At 45.3% G+C, this 17,399-nt stretch overlaps 1 protein-coding gene across 3 annotated transcripts in view; it reads right to left on the bottom strand.

The window, feature by feature from the left end:
* TMEM225B (transmembrane protein 225B) overlaps nucleotides 1-14,092 on the bottom strand; it is a 30,775-nt gene extending 16,683 nt beyond the window's left edge. Inside the window, exons 1-3 of one of the 3 annotated variants that reach the window (XM_082712773.1) lie at nucleotides 13,723-14,092; nucleotides 13,313-13,471; nucleotides 9,866-9,971 (exon numbers count right to left, since the gene is read on the bottom strand). In XM_082712773.1, coding sequence (XP_082568899.1) covers nucleotides 9,866-9,971; nucleotides 13,313-13,388 — 182 coding nt within the window. In that variant the 5' untranslated portion in view covers nucleotides 13,389-13,471; nucleotides 13,723-14,092. The remainder of the gene's footprint in view (nucleotides 1-9,865; nucleotides 9,972-13,312; nucleotides 13,472-13,722) is intronic. The other 2 variants (XM_082712772.1, XM_082712774.1) reach the window with 2 other exon arrangements.
* Nucleotides 14,093-17,399: the final 3,307 nt, after the last annotated feature.

Genomic DNA, 17,399 nt, shown 5'->3' with positions numbered 1-17,399 from the left:
GGCTCGATCCCAGGACTCTAGGATCATGACCTGAGCCAAAGGCAGAGGCTTTAACCCACTGAGCCACCCAGGCACCCCTGGAATTTCTTTTAATTATTAAAATATTTGGGCTAGAGGCGCCTGGGTGGCTCAGTCGTTAAGCACCCCTTCGGCTCAGATCACGATCCCAGCATCCTGGGATTCAACCCCATATCAGGCTCCCTGCTCAGTGGGAAGCTTGTTTATCCCTCCCCAGCTCCCTGTGCTTGTGTTCCCTCTCTATCTCTCATAAATTTAAAAAATCTTTAAATAAATAAATTTAATTAATTAATTAAATTTTCATGATAAATGGGTGCTCAAAGTTTTTTTAAATTTTATGGTTCCCAACTGGCTCAGCTAGTGGAGTATGTGACTCTTGATCTTGGGAGTCACGAGTCTGAGCCCCACGTTGAGTGTAGAGATTTCTTAAAAATAAAAAATATTTTAAGAATTTTATCCATTATGTATCACACTATTCAACTGCTTGGCTATTCACCCTTTTCCTGGACAATTATACAGTAGTGAAGCTCTGTCTCAGGTTATGATTTAAATTTTGTTATGAAGGAGTTTGAACCGTGACTTTTTCTCAAAGGAAATCATAAAAACTATTTTTTCAAAAACAGCCAGAAATTAACCATTCCTCTCTATCTAAACTGAAAAATCAATGTGTACTTGTTCAAGAACAGTAAGCACGTGTATGACTAGGATTCGATCAGAGAAGTAAAACCACGAGGACACACAAACACACACACACACACACACACACACACACATACACACACACAGCCCAGCAAAGGCAGAGCAGGTTCCAGGCGAAGGTAGGCCAGTTGCAGGCCCAGCTGCTGTGGCTCCCTGGGGAGCTGAGTCAGCAGATTAGCAACAACCTGGGTGAGCCACAAAAATAATAACTGCTGCTTTTCTTCTGCCCTCCTGGTCTCCTAAGAATCTCCCTCTAGCCCACAAGAACCAGGAAAAATACAGAAAAGGGAATTCTGGCAAATGCAGTTCAGCCCAAGTTGACACATAACAAAGCCCATAACGTGTCATCAAGAGATTGTTGGTCTAGAAAATTTGCCTGTTTATTAAGTGCATTTATGTCCTATAAAGCATAAAGAGAGTCTGCAGAACACTGGGGAGTGACATGCTGGTGCAAGATCCAAGAGCCACTTCCATTGATAGTTACAACAAATGGAATAGATGAGATAGGAGAGTTCCTGGGCTCAAAGGTCACCCGGCTGCTTTCTTGACCTACAAGTCCAAATCTAGAATTTCCTGATTCTTTCTTCCCTGGGATGGACCTAACTCATTCCATTTTCAGAAGACTATGAAGATTTGGACACCAAACCACAGAATCTCCCTCTGAAGCAGATCCTTGACACCAAATCATAGTGTTAACTGAAGGTTCTGCTTAGCCACCACCTTGGTCATGCTGCATTACGTTCCTTTCACAGCCCTCTCTGACACACACTTCTCCAAAGTGAATCTGCTGATGCTGAGTAAGGCAGAAACTCCATCTAAAGCTTTTTGTGCATTGAACACACCCATGAGATTTGTCTACCATCTGTATTTTCAGGTTTTAATAAGAGCTGAGCCAGCACAGAAGGCCGTCCACCCTCATGAAACCCAAAGGCTTTCTCCCAGGTTGCAAGCTCTGACATTTAATCAGAGCTGAACTCTGACCAAGGGCTCTACCCACTTCATTTCATTCAGTTTCTCTCTTGTGTGGATTCCCAGATGACTGGAAAGGTATGAACTGTACTTGAAGGTTTTCCCACATTCTTTGTATTCAGAAGATTTTGCTCCACCATAAGATTTCCAGTGCTAAATAAGATAAGAGCTCCAACTGAAGGATTTCCCACATTCACAACATGCATAAGGTCTCTTTCCAGGGTGAATCCTGTGGTGTTTAATAAGAAGTGAACTCCTACTGAAAGATTTCCCACACTCGCTGAAATCATAAGGAGTCTCCACTGGGTGGACTCTGGTGTTCAATGAGGTGTGAGTTACGACTGTAAGTTTTCCCACAGTCATTGCACTCATATGGTCTCTCTTTGGTGTGAACTCGCTGGTGCTCTATTAGACTTGAGCTCTGGCTGAAGGCCTTCCCACACACGCTACACACATAGGGTTTCTCCCTCATGTGGATTCTCTGGTGTTGAACAAGACTTGAGCTCCGACCAAAGGTTTTCCCACAATCATCACACATATAAGGCAGCTCTCCTGTATGAATTGTCTGAAGCTGGATAAGGTGTGAGCTGCACTGGAAGGTTTTCCCACAGAGACTATATTCACAGGGTTTCTCTTCAGTATGTGTTCTTTTTTGCTGAATAAATTTTGAAATATGGCCAAAAGCTTTTCCATATTCATGAAACTCATAAGGTTTCTCTTATGTGTGGATCCTTTCATGCTGAATAAGGTTATGAGTTCCACCTGAATAATTTTCTACATATATTACACATTTGGGATTTCTCTTCAATTAAGAATTTGTGGCTGTTCGATAGAGTTTGTGATGTTATGAAAGTTTTGTCCATATTCACAGAGCCCCTTGTGTTTGTTTTGTTCATATTCATCTCCTTTGTGTAGTCGTAGTCCTACTTTGAGAGTTTTCTGCTTTTATAATTAACTGATCCTCAGTCCAGTTCTCACCATCTGATGGAAAATATTTAAAAAGTAAAATATAACAAGAAAAACTCCTGGTAGGGAACAGGATGATCAGAGTATTCCAGAAGCATTTGGTTTAAAAAAATGTATGAAAAATGGCCTTGCAATATAGGGAAAAGATGGATACAAGTTGAGCAGATTTGGAGAAAGTGGTGGGGAAACTAAAATTTGGGTTTATAAAGTAGATAACCAGACGGACATACTGGGATTAGCAGAAAGGGAAGCAGAGTTTGAGGGAAGTGGAGTCATCTCAGAACTTTAGAAGGGAGAGGATGGGAGCTACATGTGGGGTCGGGCAGGGTCTGAACAGATAAATTAAAGAGGAGAACCTCACCCCAGAGGTTCTGCCCACATAGCACCCTGGCCACATGATCATCCCTGAGGTACAGGGAAGACTCCCTTCACATATCAGAGACCAACACCTCTCTCACTGGAGTATCTCTCTCTACACTCAGATGTTCACATGCTCATTCATGAACACGAACTCAGACCTCATATGCATATTTTAGAAATACAGCAAATGGGTAAGATTTGATAAAGGAAGAGGTGGGAGGAGGAAAAGTTATTTAAAATATGAACCACGGGGTACAGAGAAATATTCCCAAGTTGATTTCAACTCTAAGAGAATATACAAAAACAAATCCTGTACCCCTGCATGCAAGGGAGACAGGAGAGAAAAACATCTCCTATTTAACACATTTCTCCCCTTAACTGAAATACCACTTACTAAAGCTGGAGAGGTTGCTTTGCAATGATATTAGAGAAAGGAGGCCCTGTGCTAAGAGGGATCTTTATGAAGGAAGGGGGTGCTGTGAAACAGCCAATGTCGCATTTCCATCAGCAGTGAAAGAGTAACACATAAACAGCCCTGATTTTACTTGTCAATGGTCATTTTAAGAATTTAATAATCCGGACGCCTGGGTGGCTCAGTTGGTTGGGCAGCTGCCTTCGGCTCAGGTTGTGATCCCAGCATCCTGGGATCGGGTCCCACATCAGGTTCCTTGCTCGGCGGGGAGCCTGCTTCTCCCTCTGCCTCTTCCTGCCATTCTGTCTGCCTGTGCTTGCTCTCTCTCCCTTTCTTTCTCTGACAAATAAATAAAATCTTAAAAAAAAAAAGAATTTAATAATCATCTGTGCTGTCTTATCACAGAACCATATTCACACTTGTTTTCCACCCCCAAATATACCCCCATCCTCTGCATGTTGTTTAGATATTGTGTTTTTAACAATTTTTCCTTCTGATAAGAATTTTTAAGATCCCCTCTCTCAGTAACTTTCAAACACACAGCATTATCAAGTATAATTGCCAGGTTGTACATTACATGCCAGGACTTGTTTATCTTATAACTGGAAGTTTCTACCTTTTAACCCCATTCATCCAATTCCCCCCCTCCCACCCCCCACGTCTGGCAACCACGAGTCTGTTTTCTGTGTCTGAGTTGGGGTTTTTTGTTTTTTGTTTTGTTTTGTTTTTTTGATTCCACATATAATTGAGATCACACAGTATTTGTCTGTTTGATTTATTCCACTTAGTGTAATGCCCTCGAGGTTCATCCATGTTGTCGAAAATGGCAGGATTTTGGGCGCCTGGGTGGCTCAGTGGGAAAATGGCAGGATTTCCTTCTTTTTGTAGCTGTACAATATTCCACTGTGTATACTCATATATTTTTGTAGACACAGCACATCTGCTTTATCCACTCGTCCACTGATGGACACTTAGGCTGCTTCCATGTCTTGGCTACTGGACCTAATGCTGCAGTGAACGTAGGGGTGCAGGTAGCTTTCCGAGACAGTGCTTTCATTGCCTTCAGATGAATACTCAGAAGTGGAACTGACAGATCATATGTGGTTCTGTTGGTAGGTCACCAATTTACATCCTCACCAACTGTCGGGAGCCGGTACAGGAGGCCTACTCTAAGAGCCGTAAGGGACTGAATATGATTGGCTGTTCATTTAGGTCTACTCTCACGGGAGGTGCATGAGCACTGCATTCTGATTGGTTAACACTGCCTGCATAAAAACGCATGCGCCGAGGGTAAAGGAGGAAAAGAGAAAAAAAGCGATTAAAGAAGAAGGTTCGCCGCTCCGTGAGTCTCCGAGTCGTTCTTGCCGGCGGAGAGCGACAACCAACACGTGTTAACTTCTTGTCTTTTATGCAATAACCATTCTAACAGTGTGAGTGATTACTGACTCAATGTTTTTACATCCGCTTGTACATGTGTTTAACTATTTCTCTTATATGTCGCACAAATTGCAAACAGAGAACACCAGCTAGCTCTAAAAAGTTCGGTAACTTAAAAAGAAAGATAAAGGCATCAATCGAGTCTAAATAGTAGCTAGGCAGACCAATTCTTTTTAGCAAGATACCATAATGAACTGGTACTATGAATTCAAGTCACTCGCTGTGCATGGTCCCGACAGAACTTTCTGTGGTTATACAGCTGTTCCACATCTGCACTGTCCAATACAGTAGCCAATGGCCACGTGTGGCTACTGACCACTTGAAATGTAGCCAGTGCAACTGAGCAGCTAAAATTTTAATGGTATTTAATTTTAAATTAAATCTTTACAAAAAATGGAAAGATCAATAGCCTAGGAATGCCTCCATTTGGACTTGGATTTGGAATACTTCATGAAGCAGGAGACGTGCCTTCTGTGGTTGGCTTGGGCAAATATTAAAATGAGGGTTTCTTCTACATCTCCTTGGCCTGGCCCGTCTTTCCAGCCTCATTCCGCCTCTCCTCTCCTACATAAAGCCCCCTCTCCTTTCTGTGGGACCATGCTATTTGTTCTCTCCCAACATGTGAAGGCCTAGTATCCTAGAGGATGAGCCTTTTATGTGGCCCACTGCCAGAGAACTGAGAGCCGGCCCGACGTCTTCAAAATGTAAATCCTACAGCTCTCAGGCCCTGTTCAATATCGCTCTTTCCATTAAGCTGAAGGTGATCCTTCTCTTACAACTCTTGAATCCTTCTCTTTACCAGTCCTGTGACATTTGACTCATTCACATTTATCTTACTGAGCACCAACAACATGCCAGGTACAGTCCCTGGTGCTGAGATACAGCAGGGGGCAAACAGGCAAAAACTTTGCCCTCTAAGGTCTTTCATTCTAATAAGGGAGCTAGATAGGAAACCTTGTAAATTACATACTAGCTGATACAAGTGGTACCGAGACAAAAGCAAGAATAGAGAGCCAGAGGGAGGGAGCGGGCAGAAGGGTTGTAATTCTGCACCCCATGGTCAAAGGAGGACTAAGAAAATGACACAGAAGCAAAGACTTGAAGGAGATAAGGGTTTCTGGGAAAGAGCATTACACATGGAAGAAAAAGCAAGTGCAAAGGACTGGGGTCTTCAAAGAGTCAAGTATGACTAGAACGCAATGAGCATGGGGAAGAGTAGTAAGAAATAAGGTCAGAGACACAGAAAGGAGTCACAGAACACTGGACCCGATAGGCTATTGTAAGAGGTGTGCTTTTATTGGGTGAGACAGGAAGCCTTGGGAGGCTTGGGACCAAAGGAGGACAAGACCTGACATTTTAACAGGATCACGCTGCCGGCTATGTTGGGAAGAGATGGTAGGGAGGCAAGGGCAGAGGCAGGACAACCAGCCAGGAAATCACCGCCACAATCCAGACGAGGGATGATGGCACCCTGGACCAAGATGGTGGCAGAGAAGGTGGTAAGAAGTGCTGGGATTCTGCAAAAAAATGGTGACGAAGGTATGGACAGGATTACTGACTGACAGGTATGAATACAGAAAAACCAAGTTTTTTCTCTGGGTTGAGTAGCTGAAGGGATTGTGTCCCGTTCTCCTGAAATGGGGGATATTTATGACAGGCGACAGCACCTCCAATAATCTAAAAAGATATTTCTAAGTGGCTCTCATACCCTAAGTCTCTTGAGATCGTATGTCTCAAATGTGCTCCTCCCTCTGGTGTATGAGTATTTGTTATATTGTTCTTTGCAACTCTCCTCTAGCTTTAGCGTTTTCAAAATAAAAAGGGAACAGGTGAGGGACGCCTGGGTGGCTCAGTTGGTTGAGCAGCTGCCTTCGGCTCAGGTCATGATCCCAGCATCCTGGGATGGAGTCCTGCATCGGGCTCCTTGCTTGGCAGGGAGCCTGCTTCTCCCTCTGCCTCTGCCTGCCATTCTGTCCGCCTGTACTCGCTCTCTCTCCCTCTCTCTCTGAGAAATAAATAAATAAAATCTTAAAAAAAAAAAAGGGGAACAGGTGACAATGAGCAGTAACGCCCTTTTCTGCCCCACATCCACTCAGTAAATAAAGTACTACTGTTTCTACCTACAATACACTCCTTGGTTTTTGTCCCGATCCTCCTATTCTCACTAGTAATGGCCTAAGTCAGATCCTAATCCCCGTACCACACTCAACAAATCAGATTCTCTCCCTCGATATACAAAGGTCACCGGCTAGCCGCCTATTAAGAAAAAGCCGACACAGGGGTGTCTGGGTGGCTCAGTGGGTTAAAGCCTCTGTCTTCGGCTCAGGTCAAGATCTCAGGGTCCTGGGATCGAGCCCCATATGGGGTTCTCTGCTCAGCAGGGAGCCTGCTCCCTCCTCTCTCTCTGCCTGCCTCTCTGCCTACTGTCAAATAAGTAAATAAAATCTTGAAGAGAAAATCAACATAACATACTTTAATATCTACCAAACGAAAGCTAAGCTCCTTGGCCTGGCATTCCTTTCCCAGTCTTACTCTATTCCGCCTCACAGACTCACCTTCTGTCTCATCTCCATGCTCCGGTCAATGTGACCAGTTTCCTGGCCATGCATATCCCCGCCCACGTCCTTCTCCTCCACCTATCAAAAACCTATTCCACCCTCCAGACCCCAGCTCAAAGGCAGCCTCCTTCCGGAAACCTAACCTTACTCTAATCCCACCTGGAAGTGAGCTCGCCCTTCAATCTCTAAAGTATTTGCTTTCCGCCTCCTTCATAGAATTTAATCACATCGTCTTGGGGCCTCTCCTTGGAAGTATTTTCAGTTGTGTGTGTTCCCTTCAATTTATATTGAAAGTATCTCTAGATTAAAAGATGTCTTCCAGGGCGCGTAGGAGGCTCAGTGGGTTGAAGCCTCTGCCTTCGGCTCAGGTCATGGTCCTGGGGTCCTGGGATTGAGCCCCGCATTAGACTCTCTGCTCCGTGGGAAGCCTGCATCCCCCTCTCTCTCTGCCTGCCTCTGCCTGCTTGTGATCTCTGTCTGTCAAATAAATAAAATCTTAAAAAAATAATAATAATAAAATAAAAGATGTCTTCCAGGGGTGCCTGGGTGGCTCAGAGGGTTAATTAAGCCTCTGCCTTCAGCTCAAATCATATAATCTCAGGGTCCTGAGATTGAGCCCCGAGTCAGGCTCTCTGCTCAGCAGGGAGCCTGCTTCCCTTCCTCTCTCTCTCTGCCTGCCTCTCTGCCTACTTGTGATCTCTGTCTGTCAAATGAATAAATAAAATCTTTTTTAAAAAAATGATGTCTTCCATTTCTTTGTTTCCAAGCCCAGTACTATGTAAAGAAGCCTGCACACAATTTGGCCTTCAAAATGCTCCTAATTAGGGCACCTGAATGGCTCAGTTGGTTAAGCATCTACCTTTGGCTCAGGTCATGATCTCCGCATCCCGGAATCTGGCCCCACATCAAGCTCTCTGCTCAGCGGGGAGCTGCTTCCTCTCCTCCCCACTCAAGATCTCTCTTGCTATCTCTCTCTCTCTCAAATAAATAAAATCTTCAAAAAAACAAACAGGGGCGCCTGGGTGGCTCAGAGGGTTGAGCCTCTGCCTTCGGCTCAGGTCATGATCCCAGGGTCTTAGGATCGAGCCCCGCATGGGGCTCTCTGCTCAGCAGGGAGCCTGCTTCCTCCTCTCTCTCTGCCTGCCTCTCTGCCTACCTGTGATCTCTGTCTGTCAAATAAATAAATAAAATCTTTAAAAAAAAAAAAAAACTGAAAAAATGCTCCTGATTATCTCCCAGCAATCCAGAGAAGAATCGTTAAGTCACTGAGGGACCCAAACAGACCATTTGTAAAACGTCTTCCGGACTGAGGCTCAAACAGAATTCAGAGAGATGGGGGCGCCTGGGTGGCTCAGTTGGTTGGACGACTGCCTTCGGCTCAGGTCATGATCCTGGAGTCCCGGGATCGAGTCCCACATCAGGCTCCCAGCTCCATGGGGAGTCTGCTTCTCCCTCTGACCTTCTCCTCGCTCATGTTCTCTCTCACTGTCTCTCTCTCAAAATAAATAAATAAAATCTTAAAAAATATATATATATATATTTAAAAAAAAAAAAGAATTCAGAGAGATGTATCTCCTCATGGGTCAGAGCCACTTACGGAAAAAATATCAAAAACTTGGATTCGAACCCTGGTAGAGAGTAGAACCTTCTAGAATGCCTCAGCAGACAGTGGTCAGACTGAGACAGACCTCGAGAAGCCCAAGAAGAGAGCAGTTGTCCCCTGAAATAAACAAATCAAATGTGTCCCTGTGGACGAAGTTTTTAAAAAAAAAAAGTTTCTTCACTGATCTGCTTCTAATTTAAAGGGAAGGGGGGAAAGTAGTTCTTCTAACCCTAACTACAAAGCTGTGGGGTCCCAAGTATATTTACTTCTAACAGCAGAAGAAATGAGCATTACTTACTGTACTGGGTCCAACAGTGCCGTTTCCCTGCCCCGCCCCCCACTGATTCATGTCCACCTGGAACCTCAAATATGACCTTATTTGGAAGCGGAGTCTTTGCAGAGTTAAGATGAGGTCAGAATGGATTCGGGTAGGCCCTAAATCCAATGACTGCCATCTATATAAGAGAAACGAGAGGAAGATTCAGACATGGAAACACACAGGAAAGAAAGCCATGGGACAGGTGAGGCAGCCTTAAGTGAAGGAGCACCAAGGATTGCTGGGGACCACCAGAAGCTGGGAACAGCCAAGGAGGGATTCTACCCTACAGCCTTCAGAGGCAGCACTGCCTTCGTGGACTTCTAGTTTGCAAAACTGCAAGAGAATACAGTTCTGCTGTATGAAGCCATGAAGTTGTAGTAATTCGTTATGGAAGCCCTAGGAAACAGATACACTCCGTTTGATTTAGCCAATCAGCAAACATACATCCCACCTACTACATGCAAGATACCAGTAGAGGGCTTATGAAGGTGCCTCAAAGCACAATCAGGAAGGACAACCCCTACCTAGGTGAACTGGAGATGGCAGCCTCAAAGAATGACGTTGAGCTGGATCTTGAACTATGATCAGGATCAACAAGATGAAGAATATTCCAGGCAAAAGTAACAGCATCTGTGAAGGCTCAGCAACATGGAGGGGAACAGTAAGTTTAAGGAATAATTAAAAAAAGGAAAGAAAAGAAAACTCCATGTGAGTGAAATATATGGCCCATGTGGGCAGGAAGCCAGAGATACAGCAGAAAAATAGAGGAGAACCAGATGGGGTGCCTGGGAGGCTCAATCAGTTGGGTGTCTGACTCGATTTCGGCTCAGGTCATGATCCTGGGGTCATGAGATCAAGCCCACATTGGGCTATTCGCTGAGCACAGAGTCTGCTTAGGATGCTGCCTCCCGACTTGCGTTTTCTGTTTCTCTCAAAAGAGGAAGGAAGGAGGGAAGGAAGGAAGGAAGGAAGGAAGGAAGGAAGGGAAATAGGAAAAGGGTAGAGCCAGATATGAAGACGCATATATGCCACACCCAGGGCTTTGGACAGAGACTGACTTGATCAAATTTGTTTCCAGGGAAATTCATTCTGGCAGCAGACGGAGGATAGCCTAGAGTAGGGGACATGGCCAATAGCATAGGGATGTGTCAGCACTCCAAGAAAACTAGAATGGGTCTAAAGTGAGGAAATGGCAGTCACAGGCAACAGAATCAGACCTTTCTGAAGAAAAACTGACAGGATTTGGTGGTGGTTGACTGAATATGGAGGGAAGGAGAATAGTAGAGCACAACTCCAAATTTTCCAGCTTGGGAAAACCAGTTACTACAATTAACCAAGACAGTCACTGGAAGGTAGGGAGGTGGGAGCCTGGCAGAAAACAAGGAGCTCCGAAGTACACCCACGAACATCTAGTATCCAGGTCCCAGCTCACAGCGAGAGCAGAAGAAAGCAGTTAAGAGAGGTCCTGAAAGGGGACAGGATCACCCACAGGAGTGAAAAAAAAGAGGGCTAAGAACAGTCTTGGGGAAAAACCAATGTTTTAAAAACAGATGGAGAAACAGCAGTGGGGAAGGCCCAAGAAGGCAAAAGAAAGAACAGAGGAAAAGAGAAGAGTACTTCCAAAACCAAAGAACACGATGTGCAAGGAACAGCGATCACAGCAACAAAATAATAGTTATAAGGTGCCAAAAAATTAAAGCTGAAAAAAGGTGTCCAGTGGATTCATTAGCTAAGCCACTGGCAACGTGGCTTTGATCAATTCTGATGGAGCAGAAGCAGTGCCCGGCGTTACAAAAGCAAAAGCAAGGGACCCCTGGGTGGCTCAGTTGGTTAAGCAGCTGCCTTCAGCTCAGGTCATGATCCCAGCGTCCTGGGATTGAGTCCCACATCGGGCTCCTTGCTCGGCGGGGAGCCTGCTTCTCCCTCTGCCTCTGTCTGCCATTCTGTCTGCCTGTGCTCGCTCTCTCCCCCTCTCTCTCTCTCTGATAAATAAATAAAATCTTTAAAAAAAAAAAGCAAAAGCAACTAGTGATAATTTTTTTAAGGGGTATGACGTGATGGGAACGAGAGCAATTGTACCCAATTCCTCCCTAATGCTCAATCAACCACCAGGTCCTCGGGTTTTCATGTAAACGTCTCTTGCATCTGTTTGTTTCCTTCCTCACAGCCCAAGTCTGCTTCAGAAACTTCATGGAGGAGGCTCCTGTGCATGGACACTGGGATATGTGGCGTTTGGGTAGGCAGAGAATGTAGCGGGCAGCAACGCACATGAGAAAAAGGACACGAAGGCACAACGGTGGAAAGTGCAGACACACCAGTCTTGCTGGGTTTGTTTTGGGGAACCCACAGGAAAGATTTCAAGGTGGGTTGAGGCCACATTGCAGAGGACCCGGGATGCCAGGTTATGGAGTATGGACTGAATGCAGTGGGCACTGTGAACTAACATGAGGAAATGAGTATTTTAGAAGGTGAGTACAGGCACTTGGCCTTTTAGAAAGACTAGCAACAGGGAGCCTGTGGTAAGCATCTATCCTCCTTCAATTAAATGTTGGCTCCTTTCGGTGCACCTGGGTAGCTCAGTAGGTTAAAGCTTCCGCCTTGAGCTCGGCTCATGGTCTCAGGGTCCTGGGATTGGGCCCGCATGGGCTCTCTGCTCAGTGGGGAGCCTGCTTCCTCCTCTCTCTGCCTGCCTCTCTGTCTGCTTGTGATCTCTGTCTGTCAAATAAATAAATTTTTTAAAAATCTTTAGGAAAAAAAAAAAAAACTTGACTCCTTTCTGGAACACCTGGGTGGCTCAGTCAGATAAGCGTCCGACTCTTGATCTCAGTTCAGGTCATGATCTCAGGGTCATGAGATCGAGCCCCACGTCGGGTTCCATGCTGGGCATGGAGCCTGCTTAGGATTCTCTCCCTCTCCCTCTGCTCCTCTGCTCGCTCACTGGCTTTCTCTAAATAAATAAATAAATACAACAATAGTATACTACTTAAAAGAGAAACGCCAACTTCATACATTTCTTACTCTAAATTCTTTCAAGGTGAGACTCCTGACTTTCTAAGACTTCCAGGGTCAAAACCCAGTCTACGGGGATCTCCTCTTGCAAACTTCTACAGTTTATTGTCCCAAAGCCTCTCACAGGTAACTATTCCAACTCTTTAAGTTCGCGGGTGAGTAGGGGTTTGGTTTTCTTCCAACTTAGTCCCAACACCTCATACTAAGAGCTCAATCAATACCTGTCAAGTTAACAAATTAGTCTGAAAACATAGTTCTTACAAATAAATGTGTAAAAGAAAATCTCCCCAAAAATAAGCCATCACAGAGTCTTTATCTAAGTCTTTGTCACCCATTTTAATAATCTTTTTTTTACTGCCTACACATATATCTATCTCTTAATGGTGGGATGGGTGGCAGATTGAAATAAAAATGTTGATACTCAGGGGGAAAATGTTGATACTAATAGCTTAACCTCATTTTCCATCAGCAGGTGGCAGCTTATCTACTGTACTCCACAGGCAAAGCACCCTCTTGGGAGTTTACACCTCGGGTGGTAAATGTATCTTCCCTAAGAATGAAGGAGAGCTTGGGTAGGATGAGCGGAGAAGCCCGCTCTTTTCCTGGTACTTCAGGTATGGGACATACTTGGCTGAGTTCATTCATTCATTTATTTTCACAACATTTCCTGAGCTTCTCCGAAAGCCAAGCAAGTTGGCAGGTGCTGGAATGACAGATCCTCCACGACTCAGTGCTAGGATAGTACTGCTGAGGCAGGTCTGCTCCACACAGTCAAGAAAGGAAACTTCGGTTACAGCCTTTATTTACAGGTAATAGAGCCCTGAGGTTAAAAATAAAAGGGGGTGGGGGAGTTTTTCACCAGGACAATTCTAAGTGTAAAGTTAACCGTGTCCATCTGATCCGAGGCCGCGGCTGGAAGGACAAAGTTTAGACAAAGAAAGCCAGCTAGGTCAGCTCCTCACCCTTGCTCTTTCGGGGCTCCTGCTGGGAGGATGGATACAGGGACTCCGGGGTTATCTGCTCAGGCAGCTTCTCCATGGGCTGGATCCAATCCCCGGTGCTGCTCCAAAGACAAGACCTCTAAAATTTCTTTAGAGCGCGGCACAACGGACGGGCAGTCACTGCGGGAAAGGGAGGGAGAAGAGGGCAGATGTAGGGGAACATGCAAGTGAAGCTTTTCCAGGAGAGGGTCCCACTGCTCTCTCCCCAGGCTGCCTGGGCCCCGGCGCCGGGGGCGCGGTCCAGCCTGAGGCCCCACCCCCCACGCCACCTGGTTCCCCACGGCCGAGCCCCACCCCCGCCGCAGGACCGCGCTTCTCCCCTAGCGACAGCGCGGGCCGGCAGCTCCCGGTGCCGGACCTCGAATACTCACTGGCGCAACCGCTCCGCAGCAGCGTCGACCACGGTCCCCCGGCACGACTGGAAACTCGGGCTCCCCCGTGCGCACTTCCGGGTCCCGTCTAGGCAGCTCGGAGGTCTCCTCTCGATCGCGAGTTCTCAAGGGCCGCTGGGGAGCTTGGCCAAGAGCGGCTTGGGATAGCGCCTCTTTGGGGCCCCAAGGAGGCATTGAGGGAGACGGGGCTAGATTTCCCTATTTGCCCTTCATCACCCATGTGGACCTAGGATCTAAATTGGTTACTTCTTTCTCACCCCTATTGTCCCGTAAGCACCCCCATTCGCCTACTCCCTTGACCCCTGCGGTTTTACCACCCATCCCCACCTCCCTTCTTCCAAATCACAAGGCGGGGATGACCCTGCTGGGAGGAAATCCCTTATCTATACCTGCAATCCAGCCTGTCCTCTCCCTATGTCGCTTCAACCCCTACACAACCCCTAACTGGGCCTGGAGTATATAAGTAAGCAGGGATAACATATTGGTATCCATGGGCTAAAAGAGGAAGAAAAGCCTTAGAAATAGGATCAAGATTTCAAACACCCTACTGTGCCTAGATAAGTTTGCCAGAGGTATATTTGATATGTTGATGCAGGAAAAACGTTAGGGAAATGAATTGTTCCTGATAGGGATATTTCCTGCTAAACTCAGAAACCGCAGTTACCACTTATGGAGTAAAATGGCGTCTCAATTTTCACAACAATCCCATGAAGTTCGTACTTTTTCACAATTTTAGGTGCCCCAAACTGCACTCAGTAAGTAAAGCCAGCCTTTAGACCCCTGGCCAGTTCAAACCAGAGCCTGGGGAAGGACAAAGGCTAGACTGGGTGGAGATTTGTAATTGGAGCAAGTGTGGGGGAAAAAAAGAGACACTCATTATGCCCAAGTTGTAAATTTATAAACATGAATTACAAATATGAGGTCAACCATTTTCTAAAAGTGAAGAGTGTGTGGGTGCCTGGGTGACTCAGTTGTTAAGCGACTGCCTTCAGCTCAGGTCGTGATCCCAAGGTCCGGAGATGAGCCCTGCACAGAGCCCCACATCAGGCTCCCTGCTCAGCAGAAATCCTTTACCCTCTCCACTCACCCTGCTTGTGTTCCCTCTCTCGCTGTGTCTCTGCCAAATAAATAAAATCTTAAAAAAATAAAAGTGAAGTGTGAACAGGATGCATCAGCAAAATGAAAAATTCCAGTATTTATTTTCTCATTGACTTGTACAGGGCATTACCTGTTTGAAATCATCCTTCTAGTCTCGGATTAAACACTGGTTCATTCATGCACCCATATTTTGAAGGGAGTATAGGATGTGATCCCAAAGGGTACAAATCTTAGCAAAAAGAGATCTCAAAGGGCGCCTGGGTGGCTCAGTTGGTTGAGCGACTGACTTCAGCTCAGGTCACGATTCTGGAGTCCCCGGATTGAGTCCCGCATCGGGATTTCAGCTCATGGGGAGTCTGCTTCTCCTTCCGACCTTCTCCTCGCTCATGCTCTCTCTCACTGTCTCTCCCTCAAATAAATAAAATATTAAAAAAAAAAAAAGAGATGTCAAGGTTTGCTAACTCCAGTAAGGAGCGCCTATGAGGAGGCAGTTCCTACCAGTCTAGGATTCCTGATGACCTCTCAAGCCATATTTAAGTTCTCCAATGCTAGTTAAGTTCTCCGATGCTAGTCCTGCACTGCTAAATGCTTGCTCCTTAATTCGCTTTTTTAGACTTCATGCTAAACACTTACATTCTCACTGGTTTTTATAGTGATGTTTATATTTGTAATTCTTTGGCACTTAATATATGACCAGTACCTTTTCCATTACTTGGTTTAATTTTCATGCTATTTTTTTAAAAGATTTTTTATTTATTTATTCGACAGAGAGAAATCACAAGTAGTTGGAGAGGCAGGCAGGCAGAGAGAGAGAGAGAGGGGGAAGCAGGCTCCCTGCTGAGCAGAGAGCCCGATGCGGAACTCGATCCCAGGACCCTGAGATCATGACCTGAGCCGAAGGCAGCGGCTTAACCCACTGAGCCACCCAGGCGCCCTAATTTTCATGCTATTATTAATCATCACATGGACAAGAAAACCAGAGGCTAAAATGTCCAAAGTCACACAGCTAGTAAAACAGCAAAGTTGAAACACAGGTATGTCCAATTCCCAAGTCATTGCTGTGACTTATGTCTTCATTACTTAGTAGATGGTTTAACTGTGCCCACAGGTTAGCACTGAATATCACACAGCATCTGGCAACTGTATTACTGAATGAATGAAAGGACAGGTGAGGTCACACTTTCAGATGTGGGAATCCCGTTGTGCTTTGCGGTTATGACACCCAAGGGGCCTCCTTTGAACTTCATTCTTAAATCTCCTCAGTTGCCCACTACTTCCTAGGGGGAGCCATTCCTTCAGAGAGCTTACTATGTTGAAGATGCCAAACTCTCTCATCTGGAGGCCTTCTGGCATGCTCTTTTGCCTGAAATACTTTCCCTGCTCCTCTTCCAGTGGTCCCCATCTCTCCAGTCTACATCTATCCACTCTCTTGCTCAAGACAAAAACCTAGTCATCAAACTTGATTCTCCCATTACCCACTCTGTTCACTGCTATAATTTAATCAGAAGTGATAGGAAATCTAATACACGTCCATCAATCAGCAAGTTCCAGTTAGCAGGGGGAATCAGCACATTCTGGCCATTGAGAAATGGAAATGTGTATAGTGATGGGAGCTAGGATAGCTTGACAGGAGGTTAAGAGTTTGGGAGCTCCAACCTGTGGCATGTCATTGTCAAAATTATCTACGCCTGTTTCAGGGAGCAGGATCTCGGACTTGCTCCCCAAAGATACAGAGAGTACCTTGAGTACTCCAGTAGTACGCCACACAGCTCTGGAAGCATTCAGATTAACTGCAAACTGGTAATAGTCAACCACTGAGGATTAACAGGGAATGAAGAGCTATCAAAGAAAACTTCTCCGGGTTCTGGGATGTGTCTAATACCAACATCATGACGATGGAAAGCCTGGAGTCAGGCCTGACGAGCCATTAACTTGCTGAGTGACCCTAACAGATTCTTCAACCTCTTTACACCAGTTCCTCTGTAAAATGGAGCTAGTTCCCTTGTGGAGTTGTAAGAATTGGGTCTGACTATGCATATACATACATACACATGTAGGTAGGTGGACTGATAGAAGATAAATCTGGTAGACCTCAACTATTAGATCTCTTCTCTTCCTCAATCTTCAAGATTAAAAGACTAAAAACACAAACTCATATTATGTTGGACTGATTAAATATCAGAATTTTAAAGAGGCAAGTTAACTGTCCTCCAGAATTATTTTGGTTTCTCATTTTTTTAAACGTTTTACTTATTTAAAACACACACACACACACACACACACACACACTCACTCACACTCTCTCTCTCTGCCTAGTTCTACTGAAACCTCAAACTATGTGCCAACAAAATCCTAACTGAACAATTCTTAAAATCCTCAACATTCCAATGGACTTTGTTCCCGAAGTCTGTGGAAGACCAAGCTTTGTATCAGTATGAAACAGAGTGATCTATTCTTGTGAAGCAGGTTTCTGGAAGGAAGTGAGTCACAGCCAGGAAGGTGATTCCAAGATTTCCAAATGCTTCTGGTTGAGGCCTTGAGATATTTTTTGAAACAGA

The sequence above is a fragment of the Mustela nivalis genome (assembly GCF_964662115.1).
Source record: "Mustela nivalis genome assembly, chromosome: 19".
Lineage (NCBI taxonomy): Eukaryota > Metazoa > Chordata > Mammalia > Carnivora > Mustelidae > Mustela > Mustela nivalis.
This window is presented reverse-complemented; position numbering and strand designations above follow the sequence as displayed.